The sequence below is a fragment of the Spodoptera frugiperda genome, chromosome 28, assembly GCF_023101765.2.
Source record: "Spodoptera frugiperda isolate SF20-4 chromosome 28, AGI-APGP_CSIRO_Sfru_2.0, whole genome shotgun sequence".
Classification (NCBI taxonomy): domain Eukaryota; kingdom Metazoa; phylum Arthropoda; class Insecta; order Lepidoptera; family Noctuidae; genus Spodoptera; species Spodoptera frugiperda.
In genome coordinates, this window is record NC_064239.1 from 9,796,525 (window position 1) to 9,823,437 (window position 26,913).

Here is a 26,913-nt window from a genome sequence, read left to right on the forward strand (position 1 = left end):
CTTTCAAAAACCAGAACAATACAACAAAATGTGCCCAGACATGAGTTTCACGCATTCAGTAAAACATCGAGCCTTCTCTTTGAATACATCACGAAACTTATTCAATCGACTCTTTAATGTACAATTCAAATTCCTTTTATCTCTTCCTCGTTTTCTTTCGCAAAGAATGCTAATTCAGTATTACATAAATGGGTCTGGCCTAATCTCCCGCGCCTTTTAGGAAATAATGAAACATTGATACTGGGATACTAAAAGACTCAAAGTATTAGATATCTTCCAGATGTGTAATGGAGATAGTGGTCATTATTAGTCTACATCGACATCACGGTTTGACGTGTCGCGTGCGTCGGACAAAAAGTGATAATGGAATTTTCTGAGTAAAATGACCATTCTTAGCCCGGAGTCAGAAAAATCGGCCATGTTTGACCCCTGAAGCGAGAGGCGAGTCAGACTCTTACTGGGTGAAAACCCGCTAGGCTAATGCTGCTCTAACCCGCCAGGTAGACGCAGCTCCAGAAAAAGGAATAATCCTCTAAATAAATGGCAAATAAATGGAATAAGGTCTCGATTCCTACGCACTTCTTGCTTTTCATCATCACTTATAACTTCTACAAACAAACCTATCAACAGTAGGCTTTATGTCAGAAACTAAACGAGCTTTGTCAATTTAGCATTAGATATGTTGATGTAAGCTATTCAAGCTGAACGTTGATCACTACAATCTGATTCTGACAGCTATACGGTTGACGTGAAATGTGAGTGACGTTGGATTTTGAAATGTTTTCGATATCGCTTTGTATGCGATTCCGTGACGTTATATTTTATTGTGTATACAGGCCTATGATCAGGGAATTGAATGGAAATTCTTTTTTATGGATGTCCTATCATGTTTTTATGGTATTATTCCGATGACAATGCTTTTTTGTGCTCGTTAGCGTATTGTGATGGCTCATTAATTAGTGCATACTTTTGTTGTAATATCAGTTTCGCGTTTTAAAGAAATAAAATTAAGTTCAATAAAAAAGGCGCTCTTTTAACTGCAAAGGTTATTAATTACAACTGTATGCATACAACTACGAAAGAGTTTTATCTAATATTTCGTCTTGCTCTAACTGTGTAGCATTCGGTGAAAAAGGTGGAATATAAAATAAAAAAAAGGAAATTAAAACAATCCATTTCAATCTGAACAATTGCGTTTCTGAAACGGCCAATTTCACAATGTACCTTAAAAATTCAACGAAGATATTTAAACTGGTTTCTTTCGCAAAACTTTCACCCTTCGCCTCGGCTATGTACCGTACAATAATAATACATTTAGGTATATAAAAATGTATAGTCGCGCCGCCCACCCTAAGTCCTACCCTTGTGAATTTTAAAAAATCTCAAGCAAGCTCAAACGAGGTACATTTTCCTGTGTGAAGCCCGCGGCAATTAAATATCAAGTAAAAAGAACGGGAAAATTTTGAAAAAAAAATAATATTCGTATTCAAAGTCATCCAGTCTGTTGGTTAAAGGCGGGCTTTGTAGTTGCCGACTTACAATCTCTAGCTAGTTTTGATTCTCATTGTTTCCTTATTTTCGAACCGGAATTTTCCAAGTATCTCTTGACTTAAGTCTTTTCTCGTATTTTGTTTTGACATAAAACCAAGTATCTTCTTAATATCATTCGTATTGTAGTTTACTGAGTAATAGCTGCTCGTTGTAATAGGAAAGCTCTTTTGTAAAATGACTTGTTTATGAATATACTGCACCGGTACTAAGAATGTATATTTCTGTCGCATTGCACCTTCTGCTTTTGTTTTAAGATGCATTTTTGTTTGTATAATATGATTAAATCAGCTGCCCAGTTGAACTAGAGCGAGTAATATCTGAATGTCCCTCTTTTGCCTTAATATGGAATACCTAGATGTAACTAAGTACTTAAGTGGTATAAAACAGGTGTAGATAGCTTTAACTACCACTTTTATACGTATATTTAGTAGGTACCCACTGTCTAGTTTATTCAGAAACAAAATTATACAAAGCAGCCCCATTAAATGCAAAAATGCTTGAGGCTTCTCCTTCATTATCCAACGGCGACAAAACAACTTTAACTCAGGTGATCAACGTGTTTAACACAATTTTATAAACAACACGAAACATTCCTTCGTCACCAGATAAACAGCTGTCGTAAAACGTAGACTTGATTACACTTAATATAAACATCCAAATGCATTTACTTGTATCTAAATGCTCCTATTTGCATACTATGCAGCCCACATTATGTATATCATATAGCGGTAATTTCATCTCCTTTAAATATTCGCTTGAGGTGGTGAATTCGCAAAAAAAGACAACACTAAATTATGCTATAGATAACCTGAGAGGTCGAGATTCCAGAATAATTTACATATGATTTGGCTTTTATTCGAAGAAAGAGAAATACGTAACATCTGTGCAAGCTCGTCTGACGTGACTCCGGACGGAAGAGATTTTATCAAACCAGTTTATTTATTATGTATGTGTGTTTTTGATTCATACCACACGTCTAATGACCGCTACTACAGACGTAAACGAACGGTATTTTTATAAAAAAGGTACCACGTATACTAATAATAAATACACATCACGATAAAAACTCGATTAAAAATTAATTAACTAACACTTCCGGGTTTCTCTTAGTATATTTTTTTCTGAAGGAATTCTCGCTCATTTTTTGTCGAAGATTCCGAGGCACGATCTGTCGATCAAATTTGAGTCGCCGCAATAATAAGAATAATATTCCTGAGAAAAGTAAATACGATCTTCGATTGGTCGTGGGAGTGAATCGAATATTTTGTCATAATATTTTTCGTGGCTGCTTCTGGCGTGTAGGCCAAAGATAATGGGTAACCCTGTTCATTTCGTTTAAAACTAAATACGTAATATTATTACGTGCAAACTTGGGCAAAAGTCGCACATTACACGATGTGTAGGCGACGACCAGACCCTGACTGATCAGATTTCAACTTTTGCTAGACGACATCCTTTATTAAACATAATATTTGTAAGATGATCCAGAAGTCTAACACTGAAATCGTCTTTTATTAACTTTCATAAAATTGTAGTCTCAATATTTCTTGTTACCTGCTCTAGGAAAGTGCAGTAAATAAGTCGAAGGATTTTCTAATAAGTCAAAAGGATTTTAATATCCTCTTCTCCGATCCTTTCAGTTAGAATCTTCTTATGAAAACAGCAAACTGATTATAAATGAATCTCTCTTCAATCTTCACCTATAAATATAAGCTTATTCCAAACTCATGATATCGCATATACAGGGAAAGTTTCTTTTGAAATCTTTCGTAAAATTGTGAAATTTTCAACATAATTAACTCTCGTTCTTGTGTATACGTTCGTTGTTTGTAAATTCTACAAGTTCCAAAGTACTTTTGACTACAAAGTTGTGAAATATGTCGTGCCAGGGTGTATCAAGCCCGGGGGAGCCTGGCCCGAGGTGGCACGACTCGGATTCAATAACCCCTTTGTATAAACGCGAATATACGAACAATTTTATTTGAAAACGTGACCGGGTAGGGGCTAAAGCCAACTTTATTTTATTTATTCAGCCTTTTTGCGAATATAAGACTAATCACTGTGAATGTTTTTCATTGGAATAAATGGTAACTAAATTAAGTTAGGAAATTAAATTTCATTCTAGTTTCCACGCAAAAAAAGCAAGCTAAAACTGTAGCCTATAATATTTCAAACAAAATTCAGTACAGGAAACAAAATAACAGAGGTAACATTTTGCAGCACTTCTCGTAAATATTGCAACAAACAAACAAACAGTTGAACTGAAATAGCCGGTGGAAAATCGTTATACTTACGGTACATTATGGTGTAATTTAAACTTAAGTGCACAACAACGCCGTTTGTCTGTTTTACGTAATACCCGACAATTAGGTAAAGCTTAACAAGGTATTAAACGACTATGATAGCGCAATTATGTGAACTAACCAACACCTGATTGTGGACTTGTGTGTTTAGTGCTTTTATGCTAGTTTTGTTTACTTTTAATACTCGATGTCATGTCGGAAATAATGCTTTAGTCCATTATTAGTACTTCAAAGAGCCATCACAGATGGAGCCCAGTAGGGTTGATGCCCAAAACAAAACCGTGGAAGTCCTGACGGGTCGCCGTGGCTCCAGCTCGAAGAGCAGTGCTAGGAACGGGGTGGTCTTTCTTATATCATTTAGTCAGTAAGAGTGTGACACTCCCTCCACTCCATTGGATGTGTTCCCTCTCTTAAACAAAAGAAAAAAACTCCACTGTACATAAATGAGTCACAGGTTTTTTGAAAGATTTCTTTGAGCTTACGTCATCATCAACCGCTAAACAACGGTTATCTTTTCCTGGAATATGGTCACTAGAATATCAAAAGATGCTGATACCCAATCCGTTGATTGCGGGTCGAAGGTTTTGGATGTCCAGAAATGGCTTAAATAACTATTCCCTCTTATTTGATTTATTTCAAAACTAGTACATACTATCTTAACTTAACTCTAAGGTATCCTATTTGAGGCAATAAACTTTGTTTTAAATAAAATATCACAATACTTCGTAGACTTTGGAACGTGGAGATTCTCGACTCTCGAGAGAATTTACAATCTCTCAAATCTCACCGTTTAAGATCATGTTTACGATAGATTTTATGTATAAAAACTATTTTCTTGATACTTAAACGTTTTATAGTTTCCAATGGTACAAAGTTATCTGTAAGAAAGAGTAAGATGCTTTAAAATATTTATATGTGAATAGACAATGTTTGGAGTTTCACTACTAGTAAAATATGTAAGAGCTAAAGATTTAAGAGGGTAGATATAATCAAAACGTGTTAGAAAGAAGCTTAAGTATTTCTGATTAGTTATCAAAGTCCGTAGAAAAACAATTCCATAAATATCTGAAATACTTAATACGTACTCGTAAGATTTTTTAATATACTATATATAGAGGCAGAAAGATCAGGAGATAGATGCCTATATTGGTATTCAGGAGATAGGTAGATAGCCTATATCGGTATACGCATGTTGAAAACAATATGATCGAGTAAATGCTCCAAAAAGTTTCGTCCTGCTAACATTTCGAATTCCAAACAGACGTGTTTGAGCTTTACAAAATTTTAAAATTCATGTCAACAAAGTCTGGATCCGCATACAAATTACTTTACTGTTGAATTTTAACCAAATATCCTATTTACAAATACATTTCAGCCGTATTTCTATAGAATTCTGATCGTTTCCCTTTGGAAGATGCGTACTTTCTGAGTGCTTAGCGTCCAATAAAAATGTAAATTACTGAATAATTAACAGAGAACTAATTACAGAGAGTCTTTATTTAAGTACTGAAGAACTATTTTAGTTTCATTTTCTGAGCCATTTGTTTGTATTCTTATTTAAATAATACAATAAGCAGGACTAAACGTACACAATACACTTACATCGACTAAACTCAAATATCCGACATCTAAATACGAACAATATATCTCGTTTATGTGCACATAGCTACTGTGTTCACACACCGACATTCTCACACGTGGAATTCGACGCGTACTAAGCTCCAAGCTCCAATACGGCAATATTATTTTAAACGTAGACACGATCTTGCCTCAAGGAATTTGTCTCCGTCTAAACGGGAGGAAATGACTCACTTTAGTGTCACCGCTACAAGATAACAAACTCTATAATTAGGACTACGATAATAAAGGCTCAAAGCTCTTACATCGGGATGAGTGAGTAATGAACTTGACAGTGGTGTTATTATTGCTGGATGGAGGTGGGCGATGCATTCCACTGGTGCCGGCGATGCTATAAATACCTATCACTGCGACAGGGCTGTCGGTGAAAAAATAGGACCGATGTGCGCCAGTTTTTACTAGCTGCTACATCGCACCTACAAGCTGCTTTTTGATAACTTCGCGATCCTCTATAACAACTAATATTTTCTTAACCTATTCTCACAATTGTAATCTCCTATTAAAACAATGTATGTGTGAAATTGTCACAGTTTGAAAACAATGTTATCAGCGTGTAATCAGTTTACAACACTCGAAACAAAACAAGAGGTCACGATGTTTTAACTTAAAACGCAATCTTTTTTACTTTTACGTTTTACACCTAAAAAATAAAACACCGATCAATCTGGGTGGGCGCCGCGCACCTGGCAGCCCTCGCGGCGACCCACTTCGCGTCCCCCGCGCCACCCCGCGCCACCCCGCACCCACCCAGCTCTGGCCCTAACTTAAGAACAACATCCATCCTTATCGAAATGTGTCGATAAAAAATATATGACGGACCCTTGCTCTCACCAAATAGGTTACAGTGTCGCAAAGAGCTTAATCCCATGCGGCAAAAAGTTTTTGAGCTCCACTTAAGTAATTGGATTATGCCAAAAAAAATTAAGAGCCTTCAAAAGACTTAGTAGGATTAAATTCCCTTGAAGCCAGCCCTGACAGTCTTTTGACACTTCTTATATTGGAGATGAAAGGGCCCCAAATATGGAAGCCACGTAGGAAGATATTCCTATAGATTCTTACATATTTGGAACAGAGAATTCAAAAGATTCACATAAGCCATATTTGTTTTGAGCAGTTACTTTGAAGGTAGCTCGTGAGATGCTAAGATACCATCACGGAACAGGTCGTAAACGCTTCATACTAAGCTTAAATAATATTTTTCTCAATGTTATTTTTAATGGACCATAACTACAATGCTTGTATAAATTAAATTATTAAACTTGGCACCAGTTAAGTGGCCTTAAAAATAAAGACTGGCTAGCTATTTGAATATTCATAAGTCTCTAAATGGCCGAATGGTGTATTTTTCTCTTTTGTCTAAAACTTTTTTGTTGGCTACCTACTCGGTCTTTCTTATGCTATTGGCCTCGCAATTATCTGTGTGATGTAAGCATAAACCTCCAGGAAAATGCCACAGATGATGTCTTCCTTATTTTAGTCAATTAGGTTTTTGATGGTCGCCGTAAGACAAGGTGATATTTGAATGAAATCTTTGACGGTTGCAGACGCTAATTTTTGTTTTAACAGTTCTTAACTGAAAAAAAAATCATTTTTTATCTTAAACTGTTACTATACCTTCACATTCTTATCATCATTTTGACACACAATGCAACCACAACAAACAGAAAACACATGAGCAAACACATAATTGCCTGCAGAAGGTAAATAAAATAGAACACTCAGCGTTATCGGTTGCAATGCTCCGATGCACCACATAGGTAAATATGTACACGGACAATATCTTGATTGCTCGACACGTGGCGAAATATTGTATAGTACTGTAACATTTCAATTTAAATGCACAATCAACAATAGAGCTCGTATCAAGATCGTCTGTTATATGTATGTAGTTGGAAATTGTAGGTAACAATGGACGTTTTCATTTATTTCATTTCGCCTTTGGAAGTTCAATTTGGGAGGTAGGATTTCCTGGAAATAGAGAAGGCTCTGCGTTCAGATTTCTATTGCCGGAAACTATCCTTTGAGTAACTTGAACAACGAGTAACACTAGTTAGTTCATATGCTGAATGAAATCAAAATCAAAATAGGTTTATTTGTTGAACAAAGCTGTAGTACATAGTGACTGAACTCTAAGAACGTATAAAGCAATCTATGCTTCCACCTATTCTATAAAGATTTCAGATCTACTAAAGCATAATGTCCTCGTGGCCCGGAGTTTTAAGATGTTTCTCATGCATGAGGGTGCGGGTTGGAAACCTAATAAAAAAAAAAAAGTACCAATGTGACGTTATCGAGTCATATGTACTTTCGCATATTTAGACACCACTGACTAATTGTGAAAGAAAACATCGTGAAAAAACCTGGACTTACAATTTATAATAAGTTTGAAATCGCCAATCCGCATAAGGCAAGAGTGGTGATTAATGCTCAAACCTTCTCCGTTCGAGAAGAGGCCTTTGGTCAGCAGTGGCCACTTATAAGCTGTTGTAAAGCAGTATAAAGCATATTATCCATGTAAATGTTACAGTCAGAGTGATTAAATAGCAATTATTCATAATGACTGGTTATTATGCATAATCGTATAAAAATGACAAATTCACTAGACAATGTAATAAATTAATCACTTTATCTGGATATTATTCATAATAGGGAGTCCAAGTTAGTCAAAGTAATAATACATGTGTAACTCAAAATGTCACAAGACTTTTACTTGTAAGAATAACTTGTAAGAATAACTTGTAAGAATAACTTGTAAGAACAAAAATTAATCTTTAAGATTCGCATAACGTTAGTAGGCCTAATAACTTATGTAGGAAATGGTGGTAGAAAACTTGTAGTGCCCTATACATAATTCCGATCAAACTAATTTGCTAAAGTTTCTGTAACAATTAAATAATAATGTTGGTTAAAAATTTAATATGCTATGCAAAAAAGTTAGTGACAGAACCGAATTGCTACAAAACCGACTGCACGTAGTCTTGTTTGTCCTACCCCTAGAGTGTAATTTAAAATCGCGTAGGCGCGTAGGAGCGAGGCGGCCCGCGGGCTGAGGAGCAGGAGGCTGCTAGCGAGCCACCGTGGCTGAGGCTGGCCGGCGAAGCCGGGCAACAAGCCGAAGCTGCGGTGGTGAGCGAAAGCCGTCTGCGACGATTAGTACGCGTGGGGCCGCCGGAGGCCCGCAGCGCCGGAGCCATGACAGAAACCCTGCCTGCTGCATGCTGCATGTTTGTTTGCATGCTGCTCGTTTTATTACATTATCCAAGTCTTCGAAGATAGTATATAAAATTGCTAGTTAATGTGATTAATTTTGTGTCATTTATCACTTTATCTAAATTTAGTAGACGTTATATATAATTGCTAGACAGTATATATAATATCAAGATTTATTACTTTGGCTGTAACATAAATACTCATAGATATTTATTTTCGACTTCAGTATTATCCCAAAATCTGGATGAATGTCCATTCTGAGCCTGTAGGCTCATTGCCTTTTAGATAAGACAATGATTAATAGTGTGAGATTAGTTAAGAAATGCACTTTCCTCTCTCTCTAAGCTAATCTCCTCTTCTTTCTTCGTAAGGATATTCGTACACAGTAACATCAAAACTTCACTTTCACAATAAGCGTCCTATTATTTTCATTCCCGTAATAAATTGAAAGTCCGGGTGATGTCTTTCTCTTACAAACTAATCCTATACCTCATGGCGAGGAAAAAGGACCGTTTCGATAAAATATGTGACTGCCATTAATTTATCCTTTTTATTTATATTCCTATTTATTAGTTCGGACTACACTATTTCTCTTGTTTATTGTTGTCAATGTATTTTTTTCCGATATGTTATTGTTTTTTTTTTTGGTGAAAAATGTAATGAGGTCTGTTCTATATTTAGAGAAAAACAGATACAAAAACATATTTTTCGCGATCGTATGTTTATCCCAAAAGTGAAGGCAGTTATTAATCAACAGAATCAATGTTAGACTCTAATGTTATTACTGGAATTCTAACTACCGAAAAAACAAACCTATATTTTCCATGACCTAAGGAACAGAAACTATTTGTCGTACTTGCTATCAACCGGCTAACAATGCAATCGATTTTCGATGAAAAAGGGACGTTACAATTTTCTACTAAAACTAGACAAAATGTTCTTCATGTGAAGTGGTTGTCAACCCATCCACATAATTTTATCAAATTATATAACAACAATGATAAGATTATAACCGCTGTTGTTCACACAATGGCGCCTTTAACGTTAAAATTGGGTCAGTGAAGGAATTCAATGAATCAAAACTAGATTTGTATAGCTAAGGGCGTATTCATCAGTTAACTATGCCGTGCAATTCGGACTCGGGTCTAGAGGTAGTAATAAAAACAATAACAGGAATAAGCTCTGTTATTTCCCAAAGGTACAGTCAATGACGTAGGTGCCTATGTAGTGCCTTTAGTAGCCCCATTTTTGTCAGGTTATAAGTGGCTAAGTATCATCATGTGTGTAACGTGTGTTCTTCAGTAATGTTATATCTCCTACATTGTTGATTAGTCTTATTTAAAAGACTTGTTAAATATAGAATGAAGTGGACTAAGGAATAGTGGGATGGTAGATAAAGACAGTCTGCTAGAAATATCCTAGTCTTTATACCATAAGGGATATCACAAACTTAAAGACAGTATATAATACACAAAACTTTCTCTAAACCCACTGCTCAGTATGCCAGGTACCCGAAAATTAATTAATTTAAATGATAATAAAATAGAAACATCATAGTCACATCGTTAATTCTGTTTTTCTAACAAAAATGACGCATTTATAGCCGTTGGACACGGTAGGGTTGCCACAAAAACGTCTGATGTTCAACCTCTGCGCAAAATTAAACCAGTTTTTGTGGCACTCACATCTGATAGTTTTGTAGTTGGAAGGGTTGCAAAAGGGGCTTTTTATAAGCATTTTCCAGTCGACAAACCTCGCTTATGTTTTCTCTGAAGAGAATAATATGTGATGTTCTAATAATAATACGAAAATAGGTGAAATGTGTTTATAAACTACTTTAATTTAATAGGACGATAACTCTCGTATCCGCTTTTGTATCGAATATAAATCACGATATATGAATAACAATCTCTCGGAGGTTTTAATTAAAAAAGTTTGGATGAACGAGATTTTGTTAGTATCTACTTCAATGACGCGGGTTGCTATAGATAGAGTAGGTAATTGTATCTTTAGAAATATTTTACAGACAAAAAGGAACATCTAAAGACTTACAAAATATTCTTGGGTCAAATTTTCTCCACTTTTCCATTATCTGCAATTAGGATACGACTGGTCATTATACTTTGACTGCCTCGTTGTTCGAATGGTCGCAAGTGCGACTGCCGGACAAGGGATCTCGGGTTCGATTTCCGGGTCGGGCAAACTATTACTGGGCTTTTTTTCAGTTTTTAGTAGTAGTACCGAGTCTAGAGTTGTGCCCAGTATATGGCAATAGGCTCACCCCCTATTACATTGGACTTATAAAACAAATTGTGAAAAGTGGGTGTACATTGTACAGTGGCATTACGTGCCGTAATTTGCACCTCTGCCTACTGATTCAGGGATGAAAGGCACGATGTGGCATTGCTTTGCAACATTAACTTAATTGTAAACAACACTGTTAATACGACAACAAAATATAGATACATTTCCTTTTCATCCAAAAAAGAACATTCCTCGGGTCTAGCTGCTTGAATATACAAAGCGTGTTAACCATCAAGGAAATACTGCAATGTCCTTGTAACGAAACCCGAACCCGAATAGAATTGGCATTCGGCAGCGCTCGGCAAAAGGGACACCTACATAGATACCTTCATTATTGTATGCCGAAGGGACGGGAGAGGCTAAGTAAATCTATCCTTTGACAATCTTAACATATACTTTTTGTAGCACATTAACACTTTCGTGATCTCTTAAGATTTGGGTGTTTATTTATTTAGGATACATACAAAATTAGTATTTGGGATCTTCGATGTTTAATACCTAAAAAATTAAAAGAAAAAAGAACAAAAAAAAGTCGCATCATCATAAAAAAGTTGAAAAACTTACACCATCAGAATACTAGTTCCCAACTCCGGCTCTGCTCACGTCAACAACTTTTTTTTTCAATAAATTCCACCCTTACCCCATTTCTCCTTGTCAGTTTCTTTTCGCAATAAATCGGTTCCGTAGTTTAGGCGTTAAAGTGTAACAAATAAACTTTTATGCTTACTTTCTTTCGCTTTCAATGCTTTGTAGTTTGCATTCGGATCCCCGAAGGAGTAGGTAGACAGTATAATGTAAGGCCCATTTCTTGAAATATTATAATAATTACAAATCTTATGTATTAAGAGATTGTCCCTAAAATTCTGAACTAAGAACCTTTTTTATGCAAACGAGCAAACGGATCACCCGCCGAAAAGCAATTAGCGCCGCCCATGGACACCCGCAACACTAGAAGAGTACTATGAGAATTATTGAAAAACTGAAAGACTCCATGGATCTTTTCCAGACATGGGAAAACACTCGATATCCACCAATCAATCACTACCTATTTATAGTCATATGTATAAAAAAAACTGCAAGTTATATGCGTCAACAGATATCCGACACAATACATGATACTTCTCACCATCTCCGATATAATATTATTACACAATGCCCTCATACATGTGGCAGAATTCTCACAACTATTGTTAAAGCGTCACTACATTTGAGTCATCAATATAGGAAAGCGAAGTGATACTTGACGTACCTTTGGTACTATGAAATTACTTATATAGGTACATAACTGTGTTGCTAGAAAGACTTATCTAGTAACTAATATGTAGGTAACTAACTACCAGTATAATCTTGAGGAAAATATGTATCAAAACAGTACACTGTTATAAGCAAAGAAAATAAACTAATTTGAACACTCTCAAAAGATATAATAAATTGGTAGTCAAAAAACAAAACACATGCTTTTAATCATTCTGTATATTTCAGCAAGAGAAAATAATGTTCAATGTTCCATCAGTCACCTTACAATCCCATCATCACACCAGTTTAAATTCCAAAGTTTTATTATGACACAACTCCAAGTTACAATCGATTCCTTTAAATAGTTCGTTACAGAATGACCTAATAAAAGCGAAATAAAGAATTGGCAGTTACGGGGTATGTTACATGCATACAACATAAATTTTACATGGCAAAAAGCGCGCTTTTACTCACTTTATTGCTTGTGCGGCCAGTTACAAGAGTAAAAAACGGCCTGTATATGCATATGTCAGATTTTATGACCTCAAAACTTTGCAAATGTTACCTTTATAAATAATTGGTAGGTAGGTAATTCAAAAAGTAGAACAAGCTAAACCTATCTATCAGTGGTTTAAGCGGTTGAATACGAAGATCGAATTCAATGACCTGATTTGAATTTGGGAAGGCCTGCGTTTAACAGTAGAAGCTGATGATAATGATAATCATAATGAATAACTCTCTAAATATCAAGATATTTCGGAAAAAGCTATATAGAAAGATTTATGACACATTTACGACCAACCTTAACCTCCTCATAAAATAGGCACATTAAAACAACACTTTCAAAATTGTCCCTAGACTAGACAAAATGACGTAAGTAGTCTCATTTATACCCTTCCCGCACGAACTTTCTGGCGACTGTGAAGTAGGTAGTAGTAGAGGGCAGACGAATACATTATTTTTATAAACCTTGGTGTCGTTTTTATAGCAGTGCTGCCACGCACTCTGTTACTAGAAATGTCTTTGTATTTATACAAGCAATAGCTTTTTGTGGAAACACATTTCTGTCCTAAACAAATGCAATTTCTGTACTAAATGTTTGAAAAACTTCGTTCCGAATACACATCCGATGTTCACATCCTTATTCAATCGAATAACGAATCAGAACGTTTACTGCCAGTTGCGTATTCCATCTTTATCCCTTCCAGAACATTCGAGTTAACTAAAACGATCATTATCACAGAAAAAATATACTTTACCGTCCCTCAGTAATAGTGTAACATTAGGACCAGGCTCTGTCTTTTACGATAGTCGATACTACAACGAGAAGCATATCGATTTTCGATTATTCGCAAAATATGCTTACTCGACTAAATGTTGTGCAGCCAGTAACTCGACTTGTTCTATCCTACACAAGATTTTATCTACCATTTTGCCCCGAAGCTGTAAACATGTTTGGTACGTGGACTCGCTAGGTAGCCAAGTTATGTAAAAGTGCTAGTTATGCAGTTCGCTCATATAGTTATTTTTTATTTGTATGTAAATTGCAAGACGGTAATAAAACTTACTATGACCGTGAGATATAAATTGAGCTTTGACTTTTAGAAAGAAGAAGCAATACGAATATTTCTCATTAAACGAGATTAATAACGAAATGGCGGTCTCAATTTATTTTATGGTAAAATTATTCCACTCCGACATCAAAAATAATGTTCCAAGAAATATTACGAGGAAGAAAATTAAAATCAATTTCGAGCAGAAACAAATCATACAACATTTTAAAACCCCGTTAAAGCGTCATTTTATGTCTGTCATTAATATGAACTCGCCTTTCAAAGGAACATTCTCTAAGGTCGGAAATTAAAGTACTTATTCAATTTGATTGCGTCTCCGAATACTAACCAATGTGTCCCAAATTGGTATAAGTAGGTCTCTAATCCCGCTCCATTGGATGAGTCCGTCACTTTAGATATTTCGTTCATTCCTATTACGTTCATTCTGGATTTACTTTTATACTTATTGAACGAGTGAAGTTGAATTAGATTCTTGACGAAGATAGGTCATCTTGCTGAGTACCTCTATACCGTATCGAGTAGGTATCTAATATCATTACCTTCTAAGATTTTTATGTTTGGTCGTAAATGGTCTTGAACTTTTCGGATATTACTGTTTCACAGAAAACGTGATTGATGAAATAAAAGTAAAATAGCTGAAGTACGCCAAAATAGCAACGGTATAACTATCTTAAATATTTAGTACTAAATACTTTACAAAAAAAGAACATGACATTCAAATTATTACAATTTGTAACAAAAATCCGTATCAATGGGCGAAATTCAAGCAATTTAAACCTTCATAACAATACAGATTTGTATTCTATTCATAACAATTCCGTAGCAGATCTAAACAGTCTTAACAACAGCTAGAAACAACGGTAACGTTAGTGAAACATAAAGACGAAGGCTGAGCGTCGCAGTCTGCCGTCTCATTGTGACGATTCTTAATTGTCTGCGCGAGATTTCATTGCGGCCCAAATCCGGGCCCCACTTCCAGAGACAGTTAAATAAATCCCCAAAAGTAGGTACCGCTTGCTACCCCGCGCTCATAACAACCGCCTCAAAACGTATCTTTAAAAAGTAAAAGCTCCAAAAACTCTTAATTAGCCACGTTTTTTTTTTAATTCAACTTTTTAATTATTTCGACATCGTATTAACCTTTGGTAACTGTGTGAACTTTGCTGCACTTTTACCCATTGTCTGTTGTAATAAACAAACCTTTTACTTTCATGAGATTAAAACACAAATCAAGTTCACATCACTACACGCTAATTTCTAAAATTAAGTCGTAAGTAACAATTTTTGATCTTTGAACCAAATGCTTTGAAGTATATCACACTAAAGCAGTATAGGCTGGGAATAGTTTTTGTAGCGAATCAGGTCAATCAGTCACAATACCGTTACAAACACATCTAAAGTCGAAACAAACCATTGTTTAAACAATAGCAAGGACGTTACAGTTGCATGAGACAAAAAGGTCACTGTCGCGCATCATTACTCAATCACTGACGTCCCCTGCTCAGGGACCCGAGACCTCAGTGTCTTTAAATAAAAATATTTTAACCGGACTATTAATCAAGATAAACAGTGGTTCTTTGAATGCTTGACTTGTTTCACTCGCCAATTCCAACCAATAAAAGTAATTATGGAAGCAATTACCTTATGTCGTACTTTGAGGTTATGTTTCGTTCGTTCTTGATTCCATTTTATCGAATGGTTACTCGTTACGAGAAATATAAAGTTGCATATTCCTAGAATTTGTCGGTTAGCTACAAACGTGTAAGTAGAATATCATTTCCATAGAAATTAACTGAAAAGGTTTTTGAAAATGCACTTTGGGATGCACCGTGGAAGCTCCGGAACAGGTCTACCAAGAGGACTCGGGTGGTTTTTGTGAGATAAAAGTCCCACCCTCCCTAGTCTTTTATCCCCAAAAAGCTAGGCGCATTTTGAAGGTATCCCGTCATAAAAAAAAGGTTTTAAAAAATGCAACGGTGAGTTTTAAAAAACGAATGCCGTGATTGAAAACTATTTTTGTTAGCAAGAAAATGGAACCGACGAAAATATTCATAGAACGATAAGTTCAACATAAACTGGGACCCACGTAATGTACTCTGTTTGTACATCTACAGGTAAGTTGGTGGAAGTTTTTGTTCGTCGCAACAATGGCGTCCCGTGTGTCTGTCCCATTTGTTTAGCATCAAACAAGAGGAAGATCGACTTGGAAACGGAAGTCGTATTGTGTGTGTTTTTGTTGCATTATATTGACATTGTTTAATGTAGTACGTGAGACTGCATAGTGAACCTTTTCTTGTTTTGTCATTGCTCTTTTTTGCTTGGCAGGATATGAAATACTTATTGTTTTTTTAAATATTATTGAAGTGTGATCAACGGGATGTTTGGGAAAAAATATAGTACTAAGGAAGTCTTCGTTTCTTTTCTCTGTTCTTCAAAGTTTAGCCTAATCAGGACTACCTATTCCGATCAATGGTATTCAAAGTCAGAAGTGATCAATAAATTATACCTTTCGTAATAGTAATACTCAATAGTGGAAAACAGTAAACTTGCAAACAAACATAATTTTTCTATTTTTAATATGAGATAGTTTATGTTCGTTAAATGAAAAGTAAACACGTAAATAGCCTACATGATACTCATTATATAAATTGAGCTAAAATATACAAATATCCAATACGAAATGAACTAATATCGTTGAAATTCGTAATGGTAGTTTGGTGCGAGTAAATAACTGATGAGTTGGCATCAAATGAATAGGTACCAAATATCGGCTGGACGCAGCCATTTATCTAGGCTTACCGTTCAGCCTAGGCTGAGCCACGTCCGCTGCCGGATATTATATATAGTTTGTCATTTTCCGACTTGTCATATTTCAGTTGGTAACCTAATTTTGGAATACTATTCAAGGAATTGACCTATAAGAATAGTATTCTAGTAACGTCTTGGCAATAGTTTACAATTTATTGACTTTTATAGCCAGAAGGTTAAACTAAGAATAACTTAGAATTTCGCCGATAAACTAGCCTTAGCGAGAATATAGAAGATTTATGAAACATATCTGAAATTTAAATTTTCACTCTAAAGCAGTTCTACTATGCTTAACCATTATAGGTAAGACTGTGCACAATAATTTAGATACCAATTACAGCCAGCGGCAGAAAATATAACATTACTGTTCTTACGGTTTCTTCCACGGTTAAATCCGATGTGACGAATGTGCGTGTAATGCATCCCGTGTCTGGAACTACCATCGTGTTGCCGCTGACAGAAAGCTGCTTACCAACTCTAAAACCTTCCCGCTTACCCTTTTAGTGACAGAACTAACGAGGTAATGACGCTTAAATCCCTATACTAGAGACTAAGCTTTTAAGCGACTTCGAAACACTCAAAGCGTGCCCAGTGTGGACCAAACAGAGCGGAAACGGTTTGTTCCGATTTCATCACCTAACACCGCCATCAAATACCAAAATATTCTGGAAATGTACAGATAGAGCCATATCGAACATGTACTTGATATTACATACCGTGTTTGTAGTTCCAGCTAAGCGTATAAAGCCACAAATACTAGAGAGCGGCGCATTTAGTTCAAAGGCTAAGCTCGAACGAATCGTTCCGCTTCGTTATTCATATTTTATACGCAACACATAGTGTGTACATGAGCGCTGGCATTTGTGGCGGCAGCTCTTAATGAACTCGCGCCAAGCGGGTGAAAGATTCATTAAATCTTCGGAAGTAGGTACGACACAGGCCACCGCATCTCATTAAATATTCCCGATATTTTCGGTGAACTGGCGAAATATTTCCAGCAATTATGGAAATTACCAGACCGCCGCGAGGAAATGAATTTTGGAAATTTAGTTCGGTACGAAACTCAACCCTTTCTCGCGCCGAGTTTCTTGAACAATCTTATGATTTTATTAAGATTAAAATTATTCAATCTACCGTTGTGAATGACAATGATATAATGATTTTGCAATGGCCTTTGAAAACCGTAGACCATTATAAATAATTATTTTTAATTCGGAAACCGCCTTGATAAGGTCTATTATACAATAAAATATGCCTATCTGTTTATACCTAGCAATTAGTGCTATCTCTGATTAAGAAAAAATACGATACGCGCAATTAATAAATGCAGTCGTAATGTAATTAAAATCGGCGTGAGAATCGAGAAATGTAAACTCGCACATCATTATAATGAGATGCCGATATTATGTGCATATACATACATGCATGATGCATAATTTCCATTATGAATACGTGAACTCTTATTATGGAACTGAATCACTAACAACTGACCATAACACAGAACTACGTAATATTATTCTTCATTGCTATAATTAAAAAATATAACTCGTCTAAGCATCTACTATATTTTTTTAATTACTGGAACCAATACAAATGACTTTCTGCTTTAAACAACTATAGAGGTATGAATCAGGAAATGTGTTTAGTCATATTGCGTGCACTGCTTATCTAAATTTGCAAATTCAAGCCTTAATTGTTTCCTAGACATTACAACACCTACAACATTGATATTTATCTTCCGTTCTGCAAAAAAAGTAGAATACAATTACTAGTTTTGCCAACTACAAGTTGAAAACAGAAAATCGAACGGAGAGTAAACTAACTACAATTTGATTCAAATAATTTTATAAAGAGAAGGATACTAGTAGATTTATAGGTGAATAAACAAAAAAATATGGAAATACTGACCTTGCGCCTACCTATTAACAAATCCACAAATTCTGCGAACTCTTCTAATATCTTCATAATACCCTTTAATGTCACTTTCTGTTATCGAATCATTCAATTGATAAATATTGCAGATATCGACAAATACTCGCAAATGCGTCGCTGCCATGAATTTGAATAATTAGTTAGACGCGAAATTTCGCGACTCCAAGCAACTGTTAAAACTCCCGACGTGTTCCCGAAATTTGCTCTCAGTTTGCTGCGAAATTTAATTGAAGTATGTGTTTGTACCAACTCCAGGTACGTTTCAAACATATAACCTACATAGTCGTATAGCTAGAAGGCAATAGAAATTATATTTATAGAAAAGTATATCCGTTTCATGTAATAAAATAGAGGTTGAAAGCAATTAATAACATGAGACAAATTATTTCGACTGTGTAAAATATGTGTGTGGCAACGTCGTGTGAAGGTGTACTTCAAAAGGTTATCCAAAATAAGTGTACGTACTCGTATTAAATGAATATTCAACAAACTGTTGTGTTTTCGCGTTGAGGTTTCATCCAAAAGATTTGCTTCCTCTCAATGGTTGAGATAAATCAGCGACGAAAACATTTTCCTGAACTGAAAATACTGCTCCAGTTAGATTGGTCTAGATTTTTCTATATTTCTTTGAATCCCGCCTAGCTGTGCCTTATTTTCACTCGCATTGAGTAAATAAATTAAAACCTATTCGTGGAAAGAATACTTCGGAAACAGTATTTCTTCTTTGTGTGCTTTCCGCAATGGCGATACAAAAAATATTGAGAACTTTGTATTTGGTATAAAACAGTTATCTTCTATACCACTTTCATCGTCTAAATATTATTATACTAACGGAATGATTTCTTTTTCTTTGCAGGTGAGAACAACTGCAGAAAGAATAGCGTTGAGAAGGAAGATTGGCGAGATGCGGGCGGCGGGGCCCCCGTGAGGTCCCGCCACGCTATGGGCTCGAACATCAGCCAGCACTCCGCCAAAGGTCTGAAAGGGCGGCGAGCTCGCTCCAGCGGCGACCTCTGCAATGGCGACACTAAGTCTCAAACAGAATCGTCAGTGTGCGGCTCTGTGGTGGGCGATGTTATGGGCTGGAATCGGTCCCTGCCAAACCACCTAGACGGCAACCGGCATTTGGCGGACTACAGCAGGGTGAACAACAATTACGGGGAGTTCGGGACCTATAACCGCTGCCATCCGAAGGGCGGACGCGGTCTGCGGTACAGAGTTAGCAAGTCCGGTGAGTGAAATGTTAATGCTGTTACGTAACGTGTTCTACTGGCTGTGTATTGCTGTGTGTACAGTTTATTTGGAAATACTGCTTACGTTTTTTTAACTAGTTTTCTTTTCCTCTAAATTCTAAACATAGTATAATATATTATGAAATTTTGAAGGTTTAGTTTTTTGATTACGTAATTAAGAAAGTATAAGATCGAATTGCAATTTACATTCTCATTCCATCTCTATTCACAAACAAAATAAAGAATTTAACTTAATTTTATTAAAAGCATGAATAAAACAAATTGTAGTCTTACGTATCCGATTCGAGAGCGTCACGGCTCAGCCGGAGAATCACTGTACTTAAACCGGGTATTTCTAGACGTTTAAAGTTCTTGTAACAATTTTTGGACCTATTCCAACATTGGGATTCCGCAATTGTATTATGTATGCCTACCCTTTTATTAGTCGCTCCCTTGAACCTACTTTCATTCAGAAAATAAAGCTGAACCATTCTACTGGAAATGATTTTAATAAAAAGAACTTAATCTTTGTAGCCGTTAACAAAAGGAAATCATTTCTGTACCCTTTAGCCCTCCGTTCGGATCTGAGCAATTCTACGTCGAATTACATATCTCAACGCCATTTTGAAAAAGAAACCTTTTTGTAAAGGGTAACAAAAATTCAAATAGCTACGTATTTTATTTACGCTCTGTTTCTTAATGTTGGTATTTTGATTATTTGTTTCATTTGCTTCAAAAATTGTATTATCTTTTGATTCCAACGTGCAATTAGATATCAATAAAATTCTGACTATTTTCTTCAAACATCTTGCTTTGCCGAACCAATTGTAAGTCCACAATCCCTAACATTTCTAGCTTCCTTATCTTGTTTAGAATTCCTCTTTGCTCTCAAAGAGTATCTTCGAATCGATAGTAAATCTATAAAGCAATACTTGAAATTCCGCTCACGTCTTTCGGCACTCGAAACATAAATAATTTTTCCTACAAAATAACATCTATATCCAGTCAGATATGTATTCAGCTCGCTATATCGTATGGTTCTTACAACTTTTTATCGTGCAAAGAGGGTTCAGAATTAATGTGGTCGATTACTAGCAGCGTTCTCGTAGTAATAACTTTAAAACGAAGATTTGCACTATCGAGGCTATCTTATAGGTACTCGTATTTATTTTGTTTGATGAGTTATTTAACAATTGAAACTGTTCTATTATTCAATATCTGTTACCATAATTAGTTATTGTAAAGTATAATGAGAAGTATAACAACTGATTATGACCATTATTGATGTCTTATTTCACTGTTAGTCTAGAGAAGTATATGGTATTGTGCACGTTCGTTCACATTCTGTTAGACTGACGTATGTGCATCCGTCTTTATTGAAATCATCTAAAGTACGGCGCTAAAGAACAACAACAAATTTTACTATTTTTTCTACCGGAGATGTGGATGCGTTTGCCTTCCACCAATCATATTCAGTGGTACACATAGTATAGCACTGGTGGAAACGGACCCAGCTAAGATATGTTTTTTATATGGAAAGATGCGTGCTATGGAGGCGTGCTATAGATGCGTGCTATGACGACTTCCCTACTATTGATAAATCGCATACTCGAACTGCGCATCTTCCTCCCATATAGCTTAATATCAGTAAAAACCTTCACAGTATAGCTATTACATCTTCGTAGCATGGCTACTTAGCAAATCTCTGATGGAAAAGCACCCTTAAAGAGTGATCATCAACTTTCAATTTCAAACAACCATAACCTTCCTTATTTAAAAACCAAAAACTCTCATACAAAATCCGCTAATTACCCATACAAAGTTCAAATCTGTTAAGCAAGTACACAAATAGAAGAACCGACGGTTCCTTACACGGAGTAGTGGAATCAAAGTTACCAGCAAACAGTTTACTGACAAAACAAACTCATTAGATGAGTTGTTAGTTACCTCATAATCTACGCTAACAGTACCAATTAACTGTTGTAACAATAAACGCGGAAACTACGAGTACGTCTTATTCTGTACACTTTGAAAGAGCTTTTGTTATGATATTTTAAACTTCCTTTGAAAAGGAGCGGTTTGAAGCAATGGACTACATAACGTAAATTTGACAGATGTTTTCTATCGTCACGCCTTTTATCCCCGAAGGGGTAGGCAGAGGTGTACATTATGCCTCTATACAATGTACACCCACTTTTCACATTTTATACTGTAAGTCTCATGTAATAGGGAGTGAGCCTATTGACATATACCGGACACATTACCAGACTCCGTGCAAAATTATCGAAATATCGAAAAAAGCCCTGCAATACTTTGTCCGACTCCGGGAATCGTACCCGAGACCCCTAGTCCAACAGTCGTTCTTACTACCACTCGACCAACGAGTAGTAAGTTTATTTTGAAAATTACAATTTTAAGCTTTCAAAACAAGGCCAAAGAAGGTTATTAAGTTACATTTAAAATATCCGAACATTTCTGAAAGGAGAACAAAAAACTTCTTCAAAATCTTGGCAGCTCATCTGCAGATTATCTGGTTTGAAAATATGGAGTAAGTGGAACGGCTTTTCACTTAAATTTTTATGCTATTTGAAATCTAGATAGCCGGGATCCGGGCCGTAGGTAGCGATTAGGATCAGGATAAAAACGCCTAAGGGACAGTGGTGTGAGGCCCATCGATCATCGGTTATAAGGTAGTAAGAAACGATGGCGGTAACAACGTTGCGAAATGTGAGCAATTTGGATCTAACTGGTCATTCAGACTTGATAGATGTTTAAGTTCATTTAGTCATTTTGTAACAAGTAAACTAAATTCCGAAATAAATTTGTTTAAAAATCAGATAGTAATTGTTTTTTCGTTCGTCTTTAATCATAACTGTGTCAGGTATGAACTATCTGTTCTTCAAAACATTTATCCCCAAAATCTCAATAAAATAATTCTATAACCAAAATCTAAGTATAAATATCACATTACTTCAACCTCAGTTGTTCTAATGAAATTAAAACGTCTTCTGGACAGATGTTAGCTCCTGCATTAAGGTCGGGCTGAACGGTTCGTTCTAGCAGACGTCAGATAAACGCTGCAGCCATAATTACAATAAATTCACATTTAACACTGCAGTTTGGTACAGACGCAGTGATATGTTCTCAGCACATGACAGCCAAGAACGCAGAAAGTCCATGAGAATGGAGGACAATGCGGAAACTACGAGCGGAGAGATAATATTTGCAGAGAAACTTTATTTCTCTATGTACCGAATTAAAGATAAAAACACTGTAAGAATGATATAGTATTATATCATAAATATTCATCCAATAGTGTTTTATAGCATATCCATTAAAATACACATGCTTTAGTTTATTTTTTTTACTATCCTCAATATTCTTTATTTAAATCTGAAATTAGTTCTTAAAAAGTAATTAACGTTTTATCACTACTATCTTCAAACGGTAATCCGATTAATACATTCAATTGTCATGTAAATTGCGAAGATTAAATAACCGTGCAGTGTTTCTTCTGCGCAAATATTTCTGTTATGTGGCGCAGGGTTTGGCCAAACTCGCTGACGTCATTGCTCCGAATAAGTACGGGTCAAGGGCGGTAGGGAAGGGGTGGCCGATCGCGTGCCTCCAAAAACCAGCGATAATTCTAATACATTACTTCCATGACGTGTCCACTATTCATATTTTGATAGTTTAGTGATGTGGCAAAAATGTTACACCGGTTTTAATGTTTATTTAATGCAATATAATTTCAATTGAGTGATAAGAATTATTCTTTAGGAAGATTGTAGTACGAAATCAGAGCTTATTTTTTTAAGAGAAGATAACAGTGTAGAGGCTTTAAACAACAAATTAAAGCCACGATCTTAGGCTCGATACCGCGATATGTATGCCAGACCAATAAAGTATGAATGTATTGTCGACCCGACTACATAAACCAAAGTATTGAATAGGCCGAGATAGCATCGCCTTGTAAACCAGGTACAAGCCGCAACTGCTTCAATGTTATCTGATTAATTACTGATAAGATATGCGTGGAATTATTCAAATATTTTTCTTGTACAAAAAAGATCAAATTTTTCCTCTGCGACCTCGATTTCTTTTGTCCGTTCCAAAATTAATTTTCGCAATAACTTCTCTTCCTTCTCAGAACGACTGACAACTAATTGGTCGTATTTGTTTCCGGACTGCGTAATTGCTGGTGCCTATAAATCATTTGAGCGCTAACCCTGGTCCAACTACCCTTCAAAAACAAAAGGCAAGTTGAAAACATTCCGTGTTTTCGCACTATCCGAACCGATTTGTCTTGCCACCTAATCAGTAAAAGAAAATGTGGGGGGAATTCTTTCGTACTAAGACCGTTATTAATCCCAATTTGCCCGCGTCCGAATCAGACTCTTCGCTCGACGTTGATATATGGCTAATGGCTACAGTATTGTTAAAACTTTTAGAAGTTTCACCTTGACATGAAGTATAAAAATGAGATTAATATGCTAAACGGAAGACGGTACTGGAACTTAAACATGATTGATATGTCTGTGGAAAGTTAAAACATTCTTGAACAAAAGGTCCATGAAAAATGGTAAACGAATGGTTTGTTACCATAATATTTTAAACGGACTTTGTACTTAAACAGATGTTATTCTTATTTGCAACCAAAGTAAGATAAGTGAAACATTGTTTTCACGTTCATTGCAGTCATTGACAATAAGGAATATAACAAAATTACGTATAATAGGAAAACGTACGTGAATAAGAAAATGATAGAGATAAGTATAGGAAAGGTGAACGAGAGATTTGTATAAATATTCCATCAGTCATTGGAAGGTAAAGTTATCGAGTTATCCATAGTGGAGACTGGAAAAATGTTGAGAATCTCTTACAGGGGTGTCGAATACATTATCCCGTGGATCAGGCGCACCTGAGGCCAACCCTTGGAGTAACAGCTTACTTAAACAGTTACCAAACAAGGCCCTGCTCTATATGTTTCCCATCGAGAATGATTAATTGACCCACATTAAATACGTCATTAGCGGTTCGTGTCTATATGCGTACACTGGAGAAATACGCGTTAATGGTAGGTTATATTTTCAGCTGATGTCATAATATTTCCCTTCGTAATGCCTTCGTTGTTTATTATTGTAGCTACATTATTATGTTTTGAAATGCGTGTATTGCGGTAGGGGTGAACAGCTGAGTAGGGGTTCTTTGAAACCGTATATTATGTCCTAGAGCGGTTCTATGGAATAGTAAACTCAACAATTCTACTGAATCTTTGTTGCATTGTTCACACAACATGCAGTTCAATTTTGTAGCTCACATTCGAACTGTGTGCTGTGTTTATGTGAGTTTTAGTTTCAATAAAACCTCTTTTGTTTTTGTCTCGGAAGGCATAGTTCGACGGCGAGTTACCAACACTGTGGTGTCTGACCGCTTCATGTATTAGAAATTCAATATTACTTTTGCTGAAGCAAGAAACTCAATTGATTTTCTATTTCCGATTGGTGACAAACAACAAGTTGTGGTAAATAAAAAGTTGTTAAGAAGAATAAACTGAATATGAGGTTAACCAAAACCCTATGACTAAAACACAAACTCAGTATCATTTCTTAAAGAAAAAGCCTCCACGATCAAAACCAATTCCTATGGCAGTTACTACCCAATTTTCACCTCAAATCCGGCTTACTTGCACTTTGTTCCCGTAAAACATTGGAACAACACGGATAGTTTCGGCAGCAAGCAAAACTTGCCGTAATATAATTTTAGTTGACAAAACTTGTGTTCAAAAGAAAATTGTTTTTCTTACGTACGAAGGGAAGGTGGCGCGCCTTTTCACTACCTTTGAGCACTTTAATCTGAGCCTTTCAAAGCTACGCCCCTGACTCGCCTTTTACGTCATGCGACAAGACTTGAATTAATCTTCTAACTAAATTTTCTTGGGACACCGAAGGAAGGATGAATATATTGAAATCAAGTTGACGGAAAACTTTTTTAAAACTAAGTTTCCATAATCTTTGCTGAAACGAGCTTTAGATCAACTTTATGAATAAATCAATCGCATTCTGATAAGAAAAGAACATAAAAAATAAATGAAAACCTAATTTCAATCAGAACCATAAATTACAATTCTATTTCTAAAAAGATATCAGTTAAGACAAATACGCCCACGATACGTCTGCGCTTCGGCAATTATTTCGGACATTTTGCCTAGCTCAAAGCCAGACACCGAGGCGACACGATTGTTGTCACTCTTATCACGTCCCGAGATTTGGGACCGAGCCTTTATTCTCCCGCTATTGAATATAACTTCCCAACTTCTCTTGTTTGTATACCCGTTACCAGTTAAATGTTAAACAAAACTGGTCCGGAATAATATTCCTCATTGTTCTAATTAGATAAGTTCCCTCGATACAGGCCTAGGTCCCATTTCTTCATTATTAGTTGGAGGTAATTTATTTTGACTTTCTCTGTAGACGCCAGTTTGGCTATCTGTCAGGGCTCTGAGTAATGGCTGAACTTAATTGCTGAATGCTTACCATTACAAGGATAAACGAATTACTGGTTCAACAAGTTCAACAACTTTAGTGAGTGAATTGTTTGGACTAGTGGGCGCCTAGCGGTTGGAGTTTGATTATGATTCATTTATGATTTAACGTATTCGGTTATAACAATCTAAACACTCTTTTCATACCAACTAGCAACAGTTTAGTTTATTCCCTTGTTGAATGAAAATAGAGTGTATGTGTATAATATTTCTATACATAGAACCCCGTATTAAAACATCACACAGAACGAATTAAACCATTAAATATGGAAGAACCACTTCTAAATTCAAGTGTGGCTTTATCTATGATATAAATAGCAACGATTAATCATAAATCGGAACAAGAAGCTAACGCACTCAGTACTCAATAAAAACCAATAGCAACTCGTGAAGCGTTCCGGATCAAAACAGGCGCCAATCACCAGTAGTTGCTGTGTGGGTGCCCATAATAGGAACCAATAAGGTGCAGGTGTAAACACAATAAATCACGTCGAAAGCGGCGCCGTTACGATAAGCCAAATTTTGTTGTTTTGGACCTTTGAACTTGCGCATTTCTTTCTTCCGTAAACAAACAAAAAAGA

The 26,913-nt window shown here is 36.0% G+C and overlaps 1 protein-coding gene across 5 annotated transcripts in view; it reads left to right on the forward strand.

Moving 5' to 3' along the window:
- LOC118264962 (uncharacterized) overlaps window positions 1-26,913 on the forward strand; it is an 80,657-nt gene that overhangs the window by 14,680 nt on the left and 39,064 nt on the right. For all 5 annotated transcript variants that reach the window (XM_050706072.1, XM_035577634.2, XM_050706070.1 and 2 more), the window contains exon 2: window positions 19,413-19,787. In XM_050706072.1, the coding sequence (XP_050562029.1) occupies window positions 19,413-19,787 (375 nt within the window). The remainder of the gene's footprint in view (window positions 1-19,412; window positions 19,788-26,913) is intronic.